The sequence below is a fragment of the Oncorhynchus mykiss genome, chromosome 27 (assembly GCF_013265735.2).
Source record: "Oncorhynchus mykiss isolate Arlee chromosome 27, USDA_OmykA_1.1, whole genome shotgun sequence".
NCBI lineage: Eukaryota > Metazoa > Chordata > Actinopteri > Salmoniformes > Salmonidae > Oncorhynchus > Oncorhynchus mykiss.
The window spans coordinates 3,452,063-3,467,567 of record NC_048591.1 but is presented as its reverse complement, the minus strand read 5'-3'; the positions used below and the strand labels follow the sequence as shown (position 1 = coordinate 3,467,567).

General features: G+C 43.8%; 1 protein-coding gene across 1 annotated transcript in view; it reads right to left on the bottom strand.

Moving 5' to 3' along the window:
* The window catches only part of mmp28 (matrix metallopeptidase 28), a 31,480-nt gene extending 16,116 nt beyond the window's left edge, over positions 1-15,364 (bottom strand). Inside the window, exons 1-3 of the mRNA XM_021587290.2 lie at positions 14,879-15,364; positions 12,664-12,740; positions 4,221-4,417 (exon numbers count right to left, since the gene is read on the bottom strand). Of these exons, the coding sequence (XP_021442965.2) occupies positions 4,221-4,417; positions 12,664-12,740; positions 14,879-15,016 (412 nt within the window). The 5' untranslated portion in view covers positions 15,017-15,364. The remainder of the gene's footprint in view (positions 1-4,220; positions 4,418-12,663; positions 12,741-14,878) is intronic.
* Positions 15,365-15,505: the final 141 nt, after the last annotated feature.

Below are 15,505 nucleotides of genomic sequence, written 5' to 3'. Positions count from 1 at the left end.
CAGGGCTGTGGTTCCAAAAGGCACACACCTCTCACAAACACGGAGCATTCACAACCTGCACTGCTTATCTTGAACAAGGGTGATGGAATGTAGCCTCTGTAAATATCAGTGGGAACCTGCGTCAGATTCCCACAGCTAGTCTTCCAGGATACAGTAAGTCTGCTTGTTATTCCCGGGAGGCACGGTAATAGCACCTCCTTTCCTCTGCGAAACAACAATGGCAAATGAAAACAATCTGATCCATGTAATTTATCGGTTTTATGTCATCAAAACCACATACAGTGAGCTCCAAAAGTATTGGGACAGTGACACATTTTGTATTGTTTTGACTCCAGCCCTGAATTTGAAATTATACAATGACTGTGACCCATATCGGATGAACCGTTCAGAAATTACAGCACTTTTTGTACATAGTCCCCCCAATTTTATGGGAACAAAAAGTATTGGAACAAATTTTAATTGTATTTTATCTTTATTTAACTAGGCAAGTCAGTTAAGAACAAATTCTTATTTACAATGACGGACTACCCCGGCCGAACCCTAACCTAGGCGACGCTGGGACAATTGTGCGCCGCCCTATGGGACTCCCAATCACGGCCGGTTGTGATACAGCCTGGAATCAAACCAGAGTCTGTAGTGACGCTTCTAGCACCTTAAACCGCTGAGCCACTCAGGAGCCCAAATTCACTTATGTGTATTAAAGTAGTGAAAAGTATTTGGTCCCATATTCATTGCACGCAATGTCTACATCACGCTTGTGACTACAAATTTGTTTGATGCATTTGCTGTTTGTTTTGGTTGTGTTTCAGATTATTTTGTTCCCAATAGAAATAATTGGTAAATATTGTATTGTCATTTTGGAGTCACTTTCATTGTAAATAAGAATATAATATGTTTCTAAACACTTCTACATTAATGTGGATGCTGCCATGATCACAGATCATCCTGAATGAACTGGGAACAATGAGTGAGAAGGTTGGGCGCCAAATATCATACCACCCAAAAATTGCTAACCTCCCCTGTTACTGTAATGATTAGAGTTCAGCATGTCTTGGGGGTATGATATTTGTGCGTCTGTAACTTTCTCACTATTCACAATTAATTCACGACTATCCGTAATCATGGTATCATCCACATTCATTTAGAAGTGCTCATTATATTATATGAAAGGGAAAAGTCTAGTTGAAACATCAGGGACGTGTTCGTGTTCAAAAATGTGTGTTTATTTTTAGAGTCCAGGTAGTCCCTCTCCTTTTCAGTTCGTTTTTCTTCTGCCCAATGAACCCGACCCTGGGCTTGCCTGAGGTACACCCGGCACCTGTAGTCGTAACTTTCACATGGAGGTGAAACAACATCCGTCATTACCATTCTTGTTTCGCTTAATAACACTCCTGCTTGTCATATGAGTCATTTCTCTAAAATGGTGATGACAAAGACGGCTGTCTCGTCTCAGGTCTCAAAACAACAGAGATGTGTTATTTACCCAGCTAGCGAACAGAGGACAGGCCTCATCAGGTACTGGCTTGAAGTGAGAGAGACCGTCCGACGCCACTACATTCCCAGAGTATTAGCCAATCCCCTGAGAGGCAGAGAGGAATGCCGAATGTTCACAGTTCAGGCTATGAGCAGGAACATGGGAGGGATGGTTGCCTCCTCCTCATGGTCACTGACACGGCTGTTAAAGTTACTGTTTTTCTCTCATGTAGTGAGAGACCAGATACCGTCTAACATAAACAGTAGACCCAAGCAGAGGATCTGTGCAGGGTCAAAACATCTGAAGAGACCAAGTATAACAGTCAACCACCACATGCACTGGTGTTGGTGTCAAATTGTGGCATTGTTTCAACTGTCAATCATACTTCCTAGGAGGAAAAATAGGTCACCTTAGTGCTTTGACTGAAACGTTATGCTTATAGATAACCAAAATCCAGAATATATGTTCTGACCCAGTGGGGTATGTATGGTACAATTCATCTGCAGTGAATATGCTAATGAGACTCCATAGAATGCAGTGTAATTCGCTAGGTACAGGTAGAGTTGAGTAGATAACCACTAGTACCCCTGCAGCAGAGGGGTCATTCTGGCCAAAGCGTGGGACATCAGACGCTCTTCTGAGGCCTTAACTACAGCCATCAGTGCTATTAGTCATGGGCTTCATGACAGGAGACCCACCCAGACCACGGTGTGCACCCTTTCTGAGCTCTGGAGCTACCACAGCCACAGACTCCACAAGCATATCAAAACAAAATCACATTTTATTTGTCACATACGACGAATACAACAGGTGTAGTCTTTACCGTGAAATGCTTACGTACGAGCCCTTTCCCAACAATGCAGAGTAAGAAAATTTGCCAATAAAAATAGAAAATAGTAACACAATAAATAACAATAACGAGGCTATACATAAGGAGTGCCAGTACCGAGTCAATGTGCAGGGGTACGAGGTACTGTAGTTGAGGTAATATGTACATGTAGGTAAGGGTGAAAGTGGCTCGACAATCAGGATAGATAATAAAATGAGTAGCAGCGCAGCGTATGTGAAGCGTGTGAAAGTGTGTGTGTGGCATCAATATGCATGTGTGTGTGTGTGTGTGTTGGAGTGTCCAGTGTGCATTATTGAGTTAGTGCAAGAGTCAGTGCAAAAAAGGGTCAATGCAAATAGTCAGGTTAGCCATTTGATTAACTGTTCAGCAGTCTTATGGCTTGGGGGTAGAAGCTGTTCAAGGAGCCTTTTGGTCCCAGACTTGGCGCTCCGGTACCGCTTGACCTGCTGTAGCAGAGTGAACAGTAAATGGCTTTGATGGCTGGGGTCTTTGACAATTTTCTGTGTCTTCCTCTGACACTGCCTGGTATAGTGGTCCTGGATGGCAGGGAGCTCTGTCCACAACACCATCTGTAGTGGGGTTGCCCTACCAAGCGTTGACGCAGCCAGTCAATATGCTCTCAATGGTGCAGCTGTACAACTTTTTGAGGACCTGAGGGACTATATCAAATCTTTTCAACCTCCTGAGGGGGAAGAGGTTTTGTCGTGCCTTCTTCACAACTGTGCTGGTTTGAAAGGACCATGTTAAGTCCTTAGTAATGTGGACACCGAGTAAGTTGAAGCTTTCGACCTGCTCCACTACAGCCTCGTCAATGTGGATTGGGGGCAGGCTCGCCCCTCCATTTCCTGTAGTCACTGATTAGTTCCTTTGTCTTGCTGATGTTGAAAGAGAGGTTGTTATCCTGGCTTCACACTGCCAGGTCTCTGACCTCCTCCCTGTAGGCTGTCTCATTGTCATCTGCAATCAGTCCTGCCACAGGCATGTTGTCAGCAAACTTGATGATGGTGTTAGAGTTGTGTGTGGCCACAGTCATGGGTGAACAGGGAGTACAGAAGGGGACTAAGCACACAACCCTGAGGGGCCCCCATGTTGAGTGTCAGCGTGGCAGATGTTGTTACCTACCCTCACCACCTGGGGGTGGCCCATCAGAAAGTTTAGGATCCAGTTGCAGAGGAAGGTGTTCAGTCCAAGGATACCGAGATTGGTGATGAGCTTGGAAGGAACTATGGTGGTGAACGCTGACCTGTTGTCAATGAACAGCATTCTCACATATGTATTCCTCTTGTCCAGTTGGGAGAGAGCAGTGTGTAGTGAAATAGAGATTGTGTCATCTGTGGATCTGTTGGGGCGGTTCGCGATTGTTGATGTGTGCCATGACCAGCCTTTCAACGCATTTCATGGTTATAGATGTAAATGCTATGGCACTATAGTCATTTAAGCAGGTTACCTTTGAGATTACCTTTGGGATTACAGACCGAGATGTTGAAAATGTCTGTAAAGACAGTTTCCAGCTGGTCTGTGAATGCTCTGAGAACACGGCCTGGTATTCCATCTGACCCAACGGCCTTGTGAGTGTTTACCTGTTTAAAATTCATACTCACATCGGCCATGGAGAGCGAGAACACACAATTGTCCTGGACAGCAGGGACTCTCATGGCTGGCTCAGGGTTGTTTGCCTCGAAGCAAGCATAGAAGGCATTCAGCTCGCCTGGGAGGTTTGTGCTGGGGAGGTTTGTGTCACTGGAAAACTCATGCTGTGCAAATATACAGAGCTCAACAACATGAAACAAAAGCCATTGTTACCTTGGCACGCCACTGACTACCTGCTTCTGGCACGCACGCACGCACGCACGCACACACACACACACACACACACCTTTGAGTGTATTCCCTTACCTAGTTGAGCATAGCGTTTCCTGCGGGTTTGTGACCCATTGGACGCCATCTTGCCTGTGAAGACTGCATAGACTCTCTGTGCCCAGACCTGATGGCTGCCCTCATCCTTTACCCCACACCGTGGTGTGCCCATCTGCTTCAGGGTGGCACCATCCAGCTGTCCTGTGACGGGCAGGTGGGACAGCCACTGAAACTCCCTGTGAGAGAGGAGGTGGTGGAAAAATGTATACAGATTAGCATACAATACATGAACAATACATGAAACAAACTCTGTCTTGGTCACACTGAGGAATACATTTTGATGTCATAATTTCAGAGTCACTGTCCCTGCTGTACTTAACTCAAACAAAGAGACAATCACGGTCTCAAACCTCATTACTCAAAGAGTATATCTAATGATTATATTATACACTCACTGGTCAGTTTATTAGGTACACCCATCTAGTGCTGGTCTACAGAACTGGTCTACAGAACAGCCTGAAGTCTCCGGGGCATTCTACAAGTTGTTGGAAACGTTCCACAGGGATGTTGGTCCATGCTGACACGTTGGCATCAAGCAGTTGCTGCAGACTGGATGGAGGTACCTTCATGCTGTTAACAGCCAATTCCAGCTCATCCCAAAGATGCTCTACTGGGTTGAAGTCTGGGGAATGCGCAGGCCACTCAAGTAAATTTGACTCACTTTCATGTTCCAGGCGATATTTTTCCACTCCTCAGTTGTCCGGTGTTGGTGATCACATGCCTACTGGAGCCATTTCTTCTTGTTTTTAAATGATAGGAGTGGAACCGGGTGTGGTCGTCTGCTGCAATAGCCCATTAAAGGATCAACGAGTTGTGCGTTCCGAGATGCCGTTCTGCACACCACTGTTGTACTGCATCGTTATTTGTCTGTTTGCGGCCCGCCTGTTAGCTTGCACGATTCTTATCATTCTCCTTCGACCTCTTTCATCAATGAGCTGTTTTCACCCACAGGACTGTCGTTGACTGGATGTTTTTTGTTTGTTGCACCATTTTTGGTAAACCGTAGACACTGCCGTGCGTGAAAAGCCCAGGGCAGCAGTTTCTGAGGTACTGGCTCTGGCGCGCCTGGCACCGACAATCATACCACACTCAAAGTCGCTTAGGTCACTCGTTTTGCTCATTCAAAAGTTTAATCGAACAGTAACCGAATGCCTTGATGCCTGTCTGCCTGCTTTATATAGCAAGCTATGGACACGTGACTCACTGTCTGTAGGAGCGATCCGTTTTCGTGAACAGGGTGGTGTATCTAATAAACTGGTGGTTTCAGATAGTATTCATACCCCTTCACTTATTCCACATTTTGTTGTGTTGTGTTGCAGCCTGAATGTTCTTACCCATCTAAACAAGTAAGGCAGAGAGAGAGAGACACAGCTGCATGTGAGCTCTCACATTTTTCATGTTTTTTACAAAATTATAGATTTGGAGTTAGATAAACTTGGATTTTTTTTGGCAGGAACATATGCAGAATACTACCCTCCACAGCATGGCCTTCGCTCCAGATCAGAACTCCAAACCTACAACCACATTTTTTGATTAAATTAACCAGATAGATTACTGCTACCAATGTTTTCTGTTTCCAAGCTATACGGAGGGTGCTCTAGCAAACAAACAGCAGAGACCTGAGGACACCATCCAACCTGGAACTGAGTGAGTAGTGTTTGGTCTGATGCCATTTTGAAAGCCAAGAAAAAAAGAAAAAAAAGAAGTGAAAAACGTTACAAATAAAGTACATTACAATGATATACAGTGGGGCAAAAAAGTATTTAGTCAGCCACCAATTGTGCAAGTTCTCCCACTTAAAAATATGAGAGAGGCCTGTCATTTTCATCATAGGTACACTTCCACTATGACAGACAAACTTGGAGAAAAAAAATCCAGAAAATCACATTGTAGGATTTTTAATGAATTTATTTGCAAATTATGGTAGAAAATAAATAATAACCTACAAACAAGCAAGATTTCTGGCTCTCACAGACCTGTAACTTCTTCTTTAAGAGGCTCCTCTGTCCTCCACTCGTTACCTGTATTAATGGCACCTGTTTGAACTTGCTATCAGTATAAAAGACACCTGTCCACAACCTCAAACAGTCACACTCCAAACTCCACTATGGCCAAGACCAAAGAGCTGTCAAAGGACACCAGAAACAAAATTGTAGACCTGCACCAGGCTGGGAAGACTGAATCTGCAATAGGTAAGCAGCTTGGTTTGAAGAAATCAACTGTGGGAGCAATTATTAGGAAATGGAAGACATACAAGACCACTGATCTCCCTCGATCTGGGGCTCCACGCAAGATCTCACCCTGTGGGGTCAAAATGATCACAAGAACGGTGAGTAAAAATCCCAGAACCACACGGGGGGGACCTAGTGAATGACCTGCAGAGAGCTGGGACCAAAGTAACAAAGCCTACCATCAGTAACACACTACGCCGCCGGGGACTCAAATCCTGCATTGCCAGACGTGTCCCCCTGCTTAAGCCAGTACATGTCCAGGCCCGTCTGAAGTTTGCTAGACAGCATTTGGATGATCCAGAAGAAGATTGGGAGAATGTCATATGGTCAGATGAAACCAAAATATAACTGTTTGGTAAAAACTCAACTCGTCGTGTTTGGAGGACAAAGAATGCTGAGTTGCATCCAAAGAACACCATACCTACTGTGAAGCATGGGGGTGTGAAAATCATGCTTTGGGGCTGTTTTTTTGCAAAGGGACCAGGACGACTGATCCGTGTAAAGGAAAGAATGAATGGGGCCATGTATCGTGAGATTTTGAGTGTAAACCTCCTTCCATCAGCAAGGGCATTGAAGATGAAACGTGGCTGGGTCTTTCAGCATGACAATGATCCCAAACACACCGCCCGGGCAACGAAGGAGTGGCTTCGTAAGAAGCATTTCAAGGTCCTGGAGTGGCCTAGCCAGTCTCCAGATCTCAACCCCATAGAAAATCTTTGGAGGGAGTTGAAAGTCCGTGTTGCCCAGCAACAGCCCCAAAACATCACTGCTCTAGAGGAGATCTGCATGGAGGAATGGGCCAAAATACCAGCAACAGTGTGTGAAAACCTTGTGAAGACTTACAGAAAACGTCTGTAATAGCCAACAAAGGGTATATAACAAAGTATTGAGATAAACTTTTGTTATTGACCAAATAATTATTTTCCACCATAATTTGCAAATAAATTCATTAAAAATCCTACAATGTGATTATCTGGGAGCGGCAGCTTTCCAATCTTTAGGGATCTCAGACGATACGAAAGCGAGTTTGAACAGGCTATTAATAGTTAATAGGGGTTGCAACAATTGCGGCAGATAATTTTAGAAACAGAGGGTCCAGATTGTCTAGACCTGCTGATTTGTAGGGGTCCAGATTTTGCAGCTCTTTCAGAACATCAGCTATCTGGATATGGGCGAAGGAGAAGTGGGGGAGGCTTTGGCAAGTTGCTGTGGGGGGTGCAAAGCTGCTGACCGGGGTAGGGGTAGCCAGGTGGAAAGCATGGCCAGCTGTAGAGAAATGCTTATTGAAATTCTCAATTATCATAGATTTATCGGTGGTGACAGTGTTTCCTAGCCTCAGTGCAGTGGGCAGCTGGGAGGAGGTGCTCTTATTCTCCATGCACTTTACAGTGTCCCAGAACTTTTTGGAGTTTGTGCTACAGGATGCAAATTTCTGTTTGAAAAAGCTAGCCTTTGCTTACCTAACTGCCTGTGTATACTGGTTCCTAATTTCCCTGAAAGTTGCATATCGCGGGGGCTATTCGATGCTAATGCAGTATGCCACAGGATGTTTTTGTGCTGGTCAAGGGCAGTCAAGTCTGGAGTGAACCAAGGGCTATATCTGTTCTTAGTTCTACATTTTTTGAATGGGGCATGCTTATTTAAGATAGTGAGGAAAGCTGACGGAATGAGGTCAATATCCTTCCAGGATACCCGGGCCAGGTCGATTAGAAAGGCCTGCTTGCTGAAGTGTTTTAGGGAGCGTTTGACAGTGATGAGGGGTGGTCGTTTAACCATTACAGACGCAGGCAATGAGGCTGTGATCGCTGAGATCCTGGTTGAAGACAGCAGAGGTGTATTTAGAGGGCAGGTTGGTCAGGATGATATCTATGAGGGAGCCCGTGTTTACTGATTTAGGGATGTACCTGGTAGGTTCCTTGATAACTAGTGTGAGATTGAGGGCATATATCTTAGATTGTAGGACAGCAACAGGGTGTTAAGCATATCCCAGTTTAGGTCACCTAACAGTATAAACTCTGAAGATAAATGGGGTGCAATTAATTAGCATATGGTGTCCAGGGCACAGCTGGGGGCTGAGGGGGGGTCTATAACAAGTGGCAATAGTGAGATACTTATTTCTGGAAAGGTGGGTTTTTAAAAGTAGTAGCTTGAACTGTTTGGGCACAGACCTGGATAGCATAACAGAACTCCGCAGACGATCTCTGCAGTAGATTGCAACTCCACCGCCTTTGGCAGTTCTATCTTGGTGGAAAATGTTGTAGTTGGGGATGGAAATTTCAGAATTTTTGGTGGCCTTCCTAAGCCAGGATTCAGACATGGCTAGGATGGGATTAATATTACCCCTCTGATTACAATGAAGAGCAAGACGTGCCTCTGTTCTTGGCCAGCTGCAGCGTAACTAGGTCTTTCTTTGCAGCACTTGACCATATGACTGGACAATAATCAAGACAAGATAAAACTAGAGCCTGCCGGACTTGCTTTGTGGACAGACCTCTCCTCATTTTTACAACCATTGAATCTATATGTTTTAAGCCATGACAGTTTACAATCTAAGGTAACACCAAGTAATTTAGTCTCCATAACTTGTTCAACAGCCACACCATTCATTACCAGATTCAGCTGAGGTCTGATGCCCGGGCAACGAAGGAGTGGCTTCATAAGAAGAATCATCAGCATACATGGACACACATGCTTTGTTTAATGCGAGTGGCAGATCATTGATAAAAATAGAAAATATGAGAGGGTCTAGAGAGCTGTCCTGTGGTACACCACACTTCACATATTTGACATTAGAGAAGCTTCCATTAAAGAAAACCCTCTGAGTTCTATTAGATAGATAGCTCTGAATCTACAATATGGCATAGGTTGAAAAGCCATAACACATCAGTTTTCTTAATAACAGGTTATGGTCAATATAATATATAGGCTGCACTGAAATCTAACAGTACAGCTCCCTCCATGTTCTTATTATCAATTTCTTTCAACCAATCATCAGCCTTTTGTGTCAATGCAGTACATGTTGAGCGCCCTTCTCTATAAGCATGCTGAAAGTCTGTTGTTAATTTGTTTACAGAGAAATAGCATTGTATTTGGCCAAACGCAACGTTTTCCAACAGTTTGCTAAGAGCTGGCAGCAAGTTTATAGCTTTGCTGTTAGAACCATTAAAGGCCGCTTTACCACTCTAGGGTCGCGGAACGATTATGGCTTCCCTCCAGGCCTAAGGACAAAGACTTTACTCTAGGCTCAGATTAAAGATATGACAGACTGGAGTGGCTATAGAGTCACCTAGCATCCTCAGTAGCTTTCCATCTAAGTTGTCAATGCCAGGAGGTTTGTCATTATTGATCGATAACAATCATTTTCCTACCTCTCCCACACTAACTTAACAAAATTCAAACTTACAATGCCTTTCTTTCCTTAATTAGTTTTTGTTATGCATGAGTACGATGGCTCACTGTTCGTTGTTCCTGGCTAAGTTTGCCCACTTTGCAAATGAAGTAATCATTAAAATAATTGGCAACATCAAATGGTTTTGTGATGAATAAGTTGTCTGATTCAATGAAAGATGGAGTTGAATTTGTCTTTCTGCCCATAATTTAATATAAAGTACTCCAAAGTTTTTTTCCCATCATTCTTTATATCATTGGTCTTGGCTTCATAATACAGTTTATTATTTTTGTTGAGTTTGGACATAATTTCTCAATTTGTAGTAAGTCAGCCAGTCAGATGAGCAGCCAGACTTATTAGCCACTCCTTTTGTCCCATCTCTTTCAACCATACAGTTTTTCAATTCCTTATCAATCCATGGAGCCTACCAGTCCGTTTCTTAACAGTCAGTTTCTTAATTAATCAAGTGCAGCACCTGGATGCTCCTTATTAATAAGACCAATAAATATTTTTAACGTAATCCACATAAGATCCACAGCAAAATCCTTTGTATGATCTCTTATACACTATTTTAGGCCCAGCTTTTGGAACTTTATACAGCCACTATATTGTGATCACTGCATCCAATGGGTATGGGATGGGGTATTGTGTGTACAGTCGTGGCCAAAAGTTTTGAGAACGAATTAATTTTCACAAAGTCTGCTGCCTCAGTTTGTATGATGGCAATTTGCATATACTCCAGAGTGTTATAAAGCATGATCAGATGAATTGCAATAAATTGCAAAGTCCCTCTTTGCCATGCAAATGAACTGAATCCCCAAAAAACATTTCCACTGCATTTCAGCCCTGCCACAAAAGGACCAGCTGACATCATGTCAGTGATTCTCTCGTTAACACAGGTGTGAGTGTTGATGAGGACAAGGCTGGAGATCACTCTGTCATGCTGATTGAGTTCGGATAACAGACTGGAAACTTCAAAAGGAGGGTGGTGCTTGGAATCATTGTTCTTCCTCGGTCAACCATGGTTACCTTTGCACAAAAAGGGCTTCACAAGCAAGGATATTGCTGCCAGTAAGATTGCACCTAAATCAACCATTTATCGGATCATCAAAAACTTCAAGCAGAGCGGTTAAATTGTTGTGAAGAAGGCTTCAGGGCGCCCAAGAAAGTCCAGCAAGCGCCAGGACTGTCTCCTAAAGTTGATTCAGCTGCGGGATCGGGGCACCACCAGTACAGAGCTTGCACAGGAATGGCAGCAGGCAGGTGTGAGTGCATCTGCACGCACAGTGAGGCAAAGACCTTTGGAGGATGGCCTGGTGTCAAGAAGGGCAGCAAAGAAGCCACTTCTCTCCAGGAAAAACATCAGTGACAGCCTGATATTCTGCAAAAGGTACAGGGATTGGACTGCTGAGGACTGGGGTAAAGTCATTTTCTCTGATGAATCCCCTTTCTGATTGTTTGGGGTATCAGGAAAAAAGCTTGTCCGGAGAAGACAAGTTGAGCGCTACCATCAGTCCTGTGTCATGCCAACAGTAAAGCATCCTGAGACCATTCATGTGTGGGGTTGCTTCTCAGTCAATTTTGCCTAAGAACACAGCCATGAATAAAGAGTGGTACCAACACATCCTCCGAGAGCAACTTCTCCCAACCATCCAGGAACAGTTTGGTGATGAACAATTCCTTTTCCAGCATGATGGAGCACCTTGCCACAAGGCAAAAGTGATAACTAAGTGGCTCGGGGAGCAAAACATCAATATTTTGGGTCCATGGCTAGGAAACTTCCCAGACCTTAATCCCATTGAAAACTTGTGGTCAATCCTCAAGAGGTGGATGGACAAACAAAAACCCACAAATTCAAAACTCCAAGCATTGATTATGCAAGAAAGGGCTGCCATCAGTCAGGATGTGGCCCAGAAGTTAATTGACAGCATGCCAGGGCAGATTGCACAGGTGATGAAAAAGAAGAGTCAACACTGCAAATATTGAACCTTTGACACTTATGAAATGCTTGGAATTACACTTCAGTATTCCATAGTAACATCTGATAAAAAATATCTAAAGACACTGAAGCAGCAAATGTTGTGGAAATTAATATTTGTGTCATTCTCAAAACTTTTGGCCACGTCTTGAGGGCTGAGGAAAAAATCTATTTAATCCACTTTGAATTCCGAATGTAACACAACAAAATGTGGAATAAGTCAAGGGATATGAATACTTTCTGAAAGCACTGTATATCAACAGTATAGCATTCTTAGTGAGATTTGAACTCTACATTCCAGAGTGGTTTGGAGAGGTTTCAACAGAGGAGGTTTCCCAGTTTGGTGGTAGTGAGGGAATATTTTACTGCCTGCCTTTTGACATTACCCCACCATGGGTTGGCCCACAGACCTACACCCTCCCCTAACACCATACAGCCTGACTCAGCTACCAGGTTAATAGCCTTGTACTGACTCTAATCAGCCAACAGAGATGTTGATAAGTTCATTTTTCAATGTAGGACGTTGAGTGCATAATCCAATATAAGTAATTAGATTATGACTTGAGTCTTCGGGCCAACATAAATATTCTGCTCCATTTGGCAACAGGCTCTCTGATTAGGAAGACTACTCTATGCCCCACTGGTAGAATTGAGAACAGAGGGTGAGGCTGTGAAATATAGTGTGAGAGACAGAATGGCCAAGTCTTAGCCAGTGGAGAATGTAAGGGGACAAAGAAAGAGAAACCGACACAGAACATAATTGCATGAAGGAGATGGAGACAATTCAAAAGTGATGGAGTTATTTGAGAGACAGTAGTACCGTACCGGACTGCTGTTTTGACCTCTGCAGCATTGTGTATGTGATTGTCCTGGTGCAGGTATCCATATTTCTCCAGGAAGCCCTGCAATAAATGTTACATCATTATTTTTCATGAGACTCCCACACTTACTTGGTATATAAACATTATTAAATCCAACATTCATTTGCCTCAGCCTTGTAACCTTCAACTATTTCCTTAGGTCCTCTCTACATGTCTTTAAAAATACATGTTATAGTCACTGTCAGGTAGCAGCATGCTAACTTTCCCCCTCATCACCTCTGACTGAGGAGAGGAGTGATAGACTCCAGACCACCCGTCTTACAGAAAGAGAGTAGAGACCATCAGTTATCAGGATCTAACCACTGGGCTTGATGTTAACAACAGGCACCGACAGGAAGAGGTATGATTAGAGATGTTATGGGGAGGAAATGTAAAAAAAAAAATCAACAGATGACAACTCAGTTCAGAGATGCTAAATAGTCTCGGCTTGCAAACGGAGGACAATCCTGTGTGTGTCCGACCCCTTACACACAGGGAACGTAGAGAGAGAAGTTCCATTGTCAAACCACTCTGAAATGTCACAGAAGTCTCAAGTTTTGAGGGAGCATGCAATTTGCATGCTGACTGCATGAATATCCACCAGAGCTGTTGCCAGAGAATGTAATGTTAACTTCTCTTCCGACATCGTTTTAGAGAATTTGGTAGTACGTCCAAACCGCCTTCACAACCGCAGACCACGTGTAAACCCAGGACCTCCACATCTGGTTTCTTCACCTGCGGAATGCTCTGAGACAGTCTCAGGGAAGCTCATCTGCGTACTCGTTGTCCTCAACAGGGTCTTGACCTGACTGCAGTTCGGTGTCGTAAACAACTTCAGTGGGCAATGCTCACATTTAATGGCCACTGGCACGCTGAAGAAGTGTGCTCATCACGGATGAATCACGGTTTGGCAGTACTTTCAACCGGCATCACAACCGCAGACCACGTGTATGGCGTTGTGTTGCCAAGTGGTTTGCTGATGTTAACCTTCTGAACCGTGCCCCATGGTGGTGGTGGGGTTATGGTATGGGCAGACAAACTACGGACAACGATGGCGTTTTATCAATGGCAATTTGAATGCACAGAGTTACCGTGACGAGATCCTGAGGCCCGTTGTCGTGCCATTCATCCACGGCCACCACCTCATGTTTCAGCATGATAATGCATTTCCCCATGTTGCAAGTATCTGTACACAATTCCTGGAAGTTGAAAATGTCTCAGTTCTTCCATGGCCTGCATACTCACCAGACATCACCCATTGAGCCTGTTTGGGATGCTCTGGATCGACGTGTACGACAGCATGTTCCAGTTCCCACCAATATTCAGCAACTTCACACAGCCATTGAAGAGTGGGACAGCATTCCACAGGCCACAATCAACATCTGTGACCAACATATGCATATCTGTATTCCCAGTCATGTGAAATCCAGAGGGCCTAATGAATTTACTTCAATTGACTGATTTCCTTTAATATCTTTGAAATTGTTGCATTTTCGTTCAGTGTATATTGAAATACTGAAACAGCATAACAAATTGAGTTAAACATTTGTCAGACTATAATTTAGGTTTGAAAACTGAAACTGTAATGAAGGTGTTGTGTGCAGTCAGTATAACCAGTGGTATAGGATAACACATTTTCGTTTTGGTATTTATACCTGCCAGAATGTAGCTGTGGAATCTTGCTGGAAGGTAAAATGCCTGCTAGAGCTAGATTGACCAAAACCATCCCTGAGCACAAGATATTGAAAACACGTTTGTCTTGCGCTCATGCATTAGATTCTAATGGAATATACACCGACATCCATTCTCTCTTCGGTTTCCCATTATCAGAGCTCAATCGGGGGTAGCCTGCCAACCACTCTAAACTGACAGTTGCTGTGGGCGTATGCTACCTGGCTCAATTTTGGTGAGTCAAATGACTATGTTCATTCAACTCTACACTTTGTATTCTAAACGCAGCCATTCTGTATCCCCCCCCCCCCCCCCCCCCACTAATAGGTATTTTGACCAATCAGACTAGCCCTGAAAAATATCTGATTGTGAACAAATATCAGATTTAGCTACCTGTGTAAACGCAATCTTAAGTGTTTTTGAATATCTCGTCAAAAGTATAGTTCTAAAGTTGCAAGCAGTAAACATTTGAGAAAAAACTTCTAATAAGCTACAGATAACACACGTACCTCAGCCTCGGGTGTCTCGACCCGCCAGTCCGTTGACACCGGTGTGCAAACAGTTGACTTTATAAGTATTAGCGCAGTTATAATACTTGGACCGATATGCCACAATTTATTCTGGTCCGGAGAGTCTCGCAAACTCATTGTATAACACTTGCAATACCATTAGATTAACGCAGACAAACATACATTTAAATCCAATTCAGATATTTCCAAGTACTGCTCGTCTAATGTGCAACAACCCAGGATATATCAATGTGTGATCCCTGTGCTATGTCATTTTCCTCACATAGGGGAGGGACAGTACCGCCCACAGCTCATGGGCTGGTTGAGAGCTGAACGCAAAATACTGTAGTGAGAGCATGTCAAAACATCCCTTCTCTTGGCACGGCTACATAAATATTGTTCAAATTAATTTATATATATTTGTTATTTAACTAAGCAAGTCAGTTAAGAACAAATTCTTATTTTACAATGACTGCCTACCCCGCCAAACGCCCCCCAACCCGGACAAAGCTGGGCCAATTGTGCGCCGCCCTAATGGAATCCCGATCACTGCCGGTTGTGATACAGCCCAGGATCAAACCAGGGTCTGTAGTGACACCTCTAGCACTGAGATGCAGTACCTTAGAC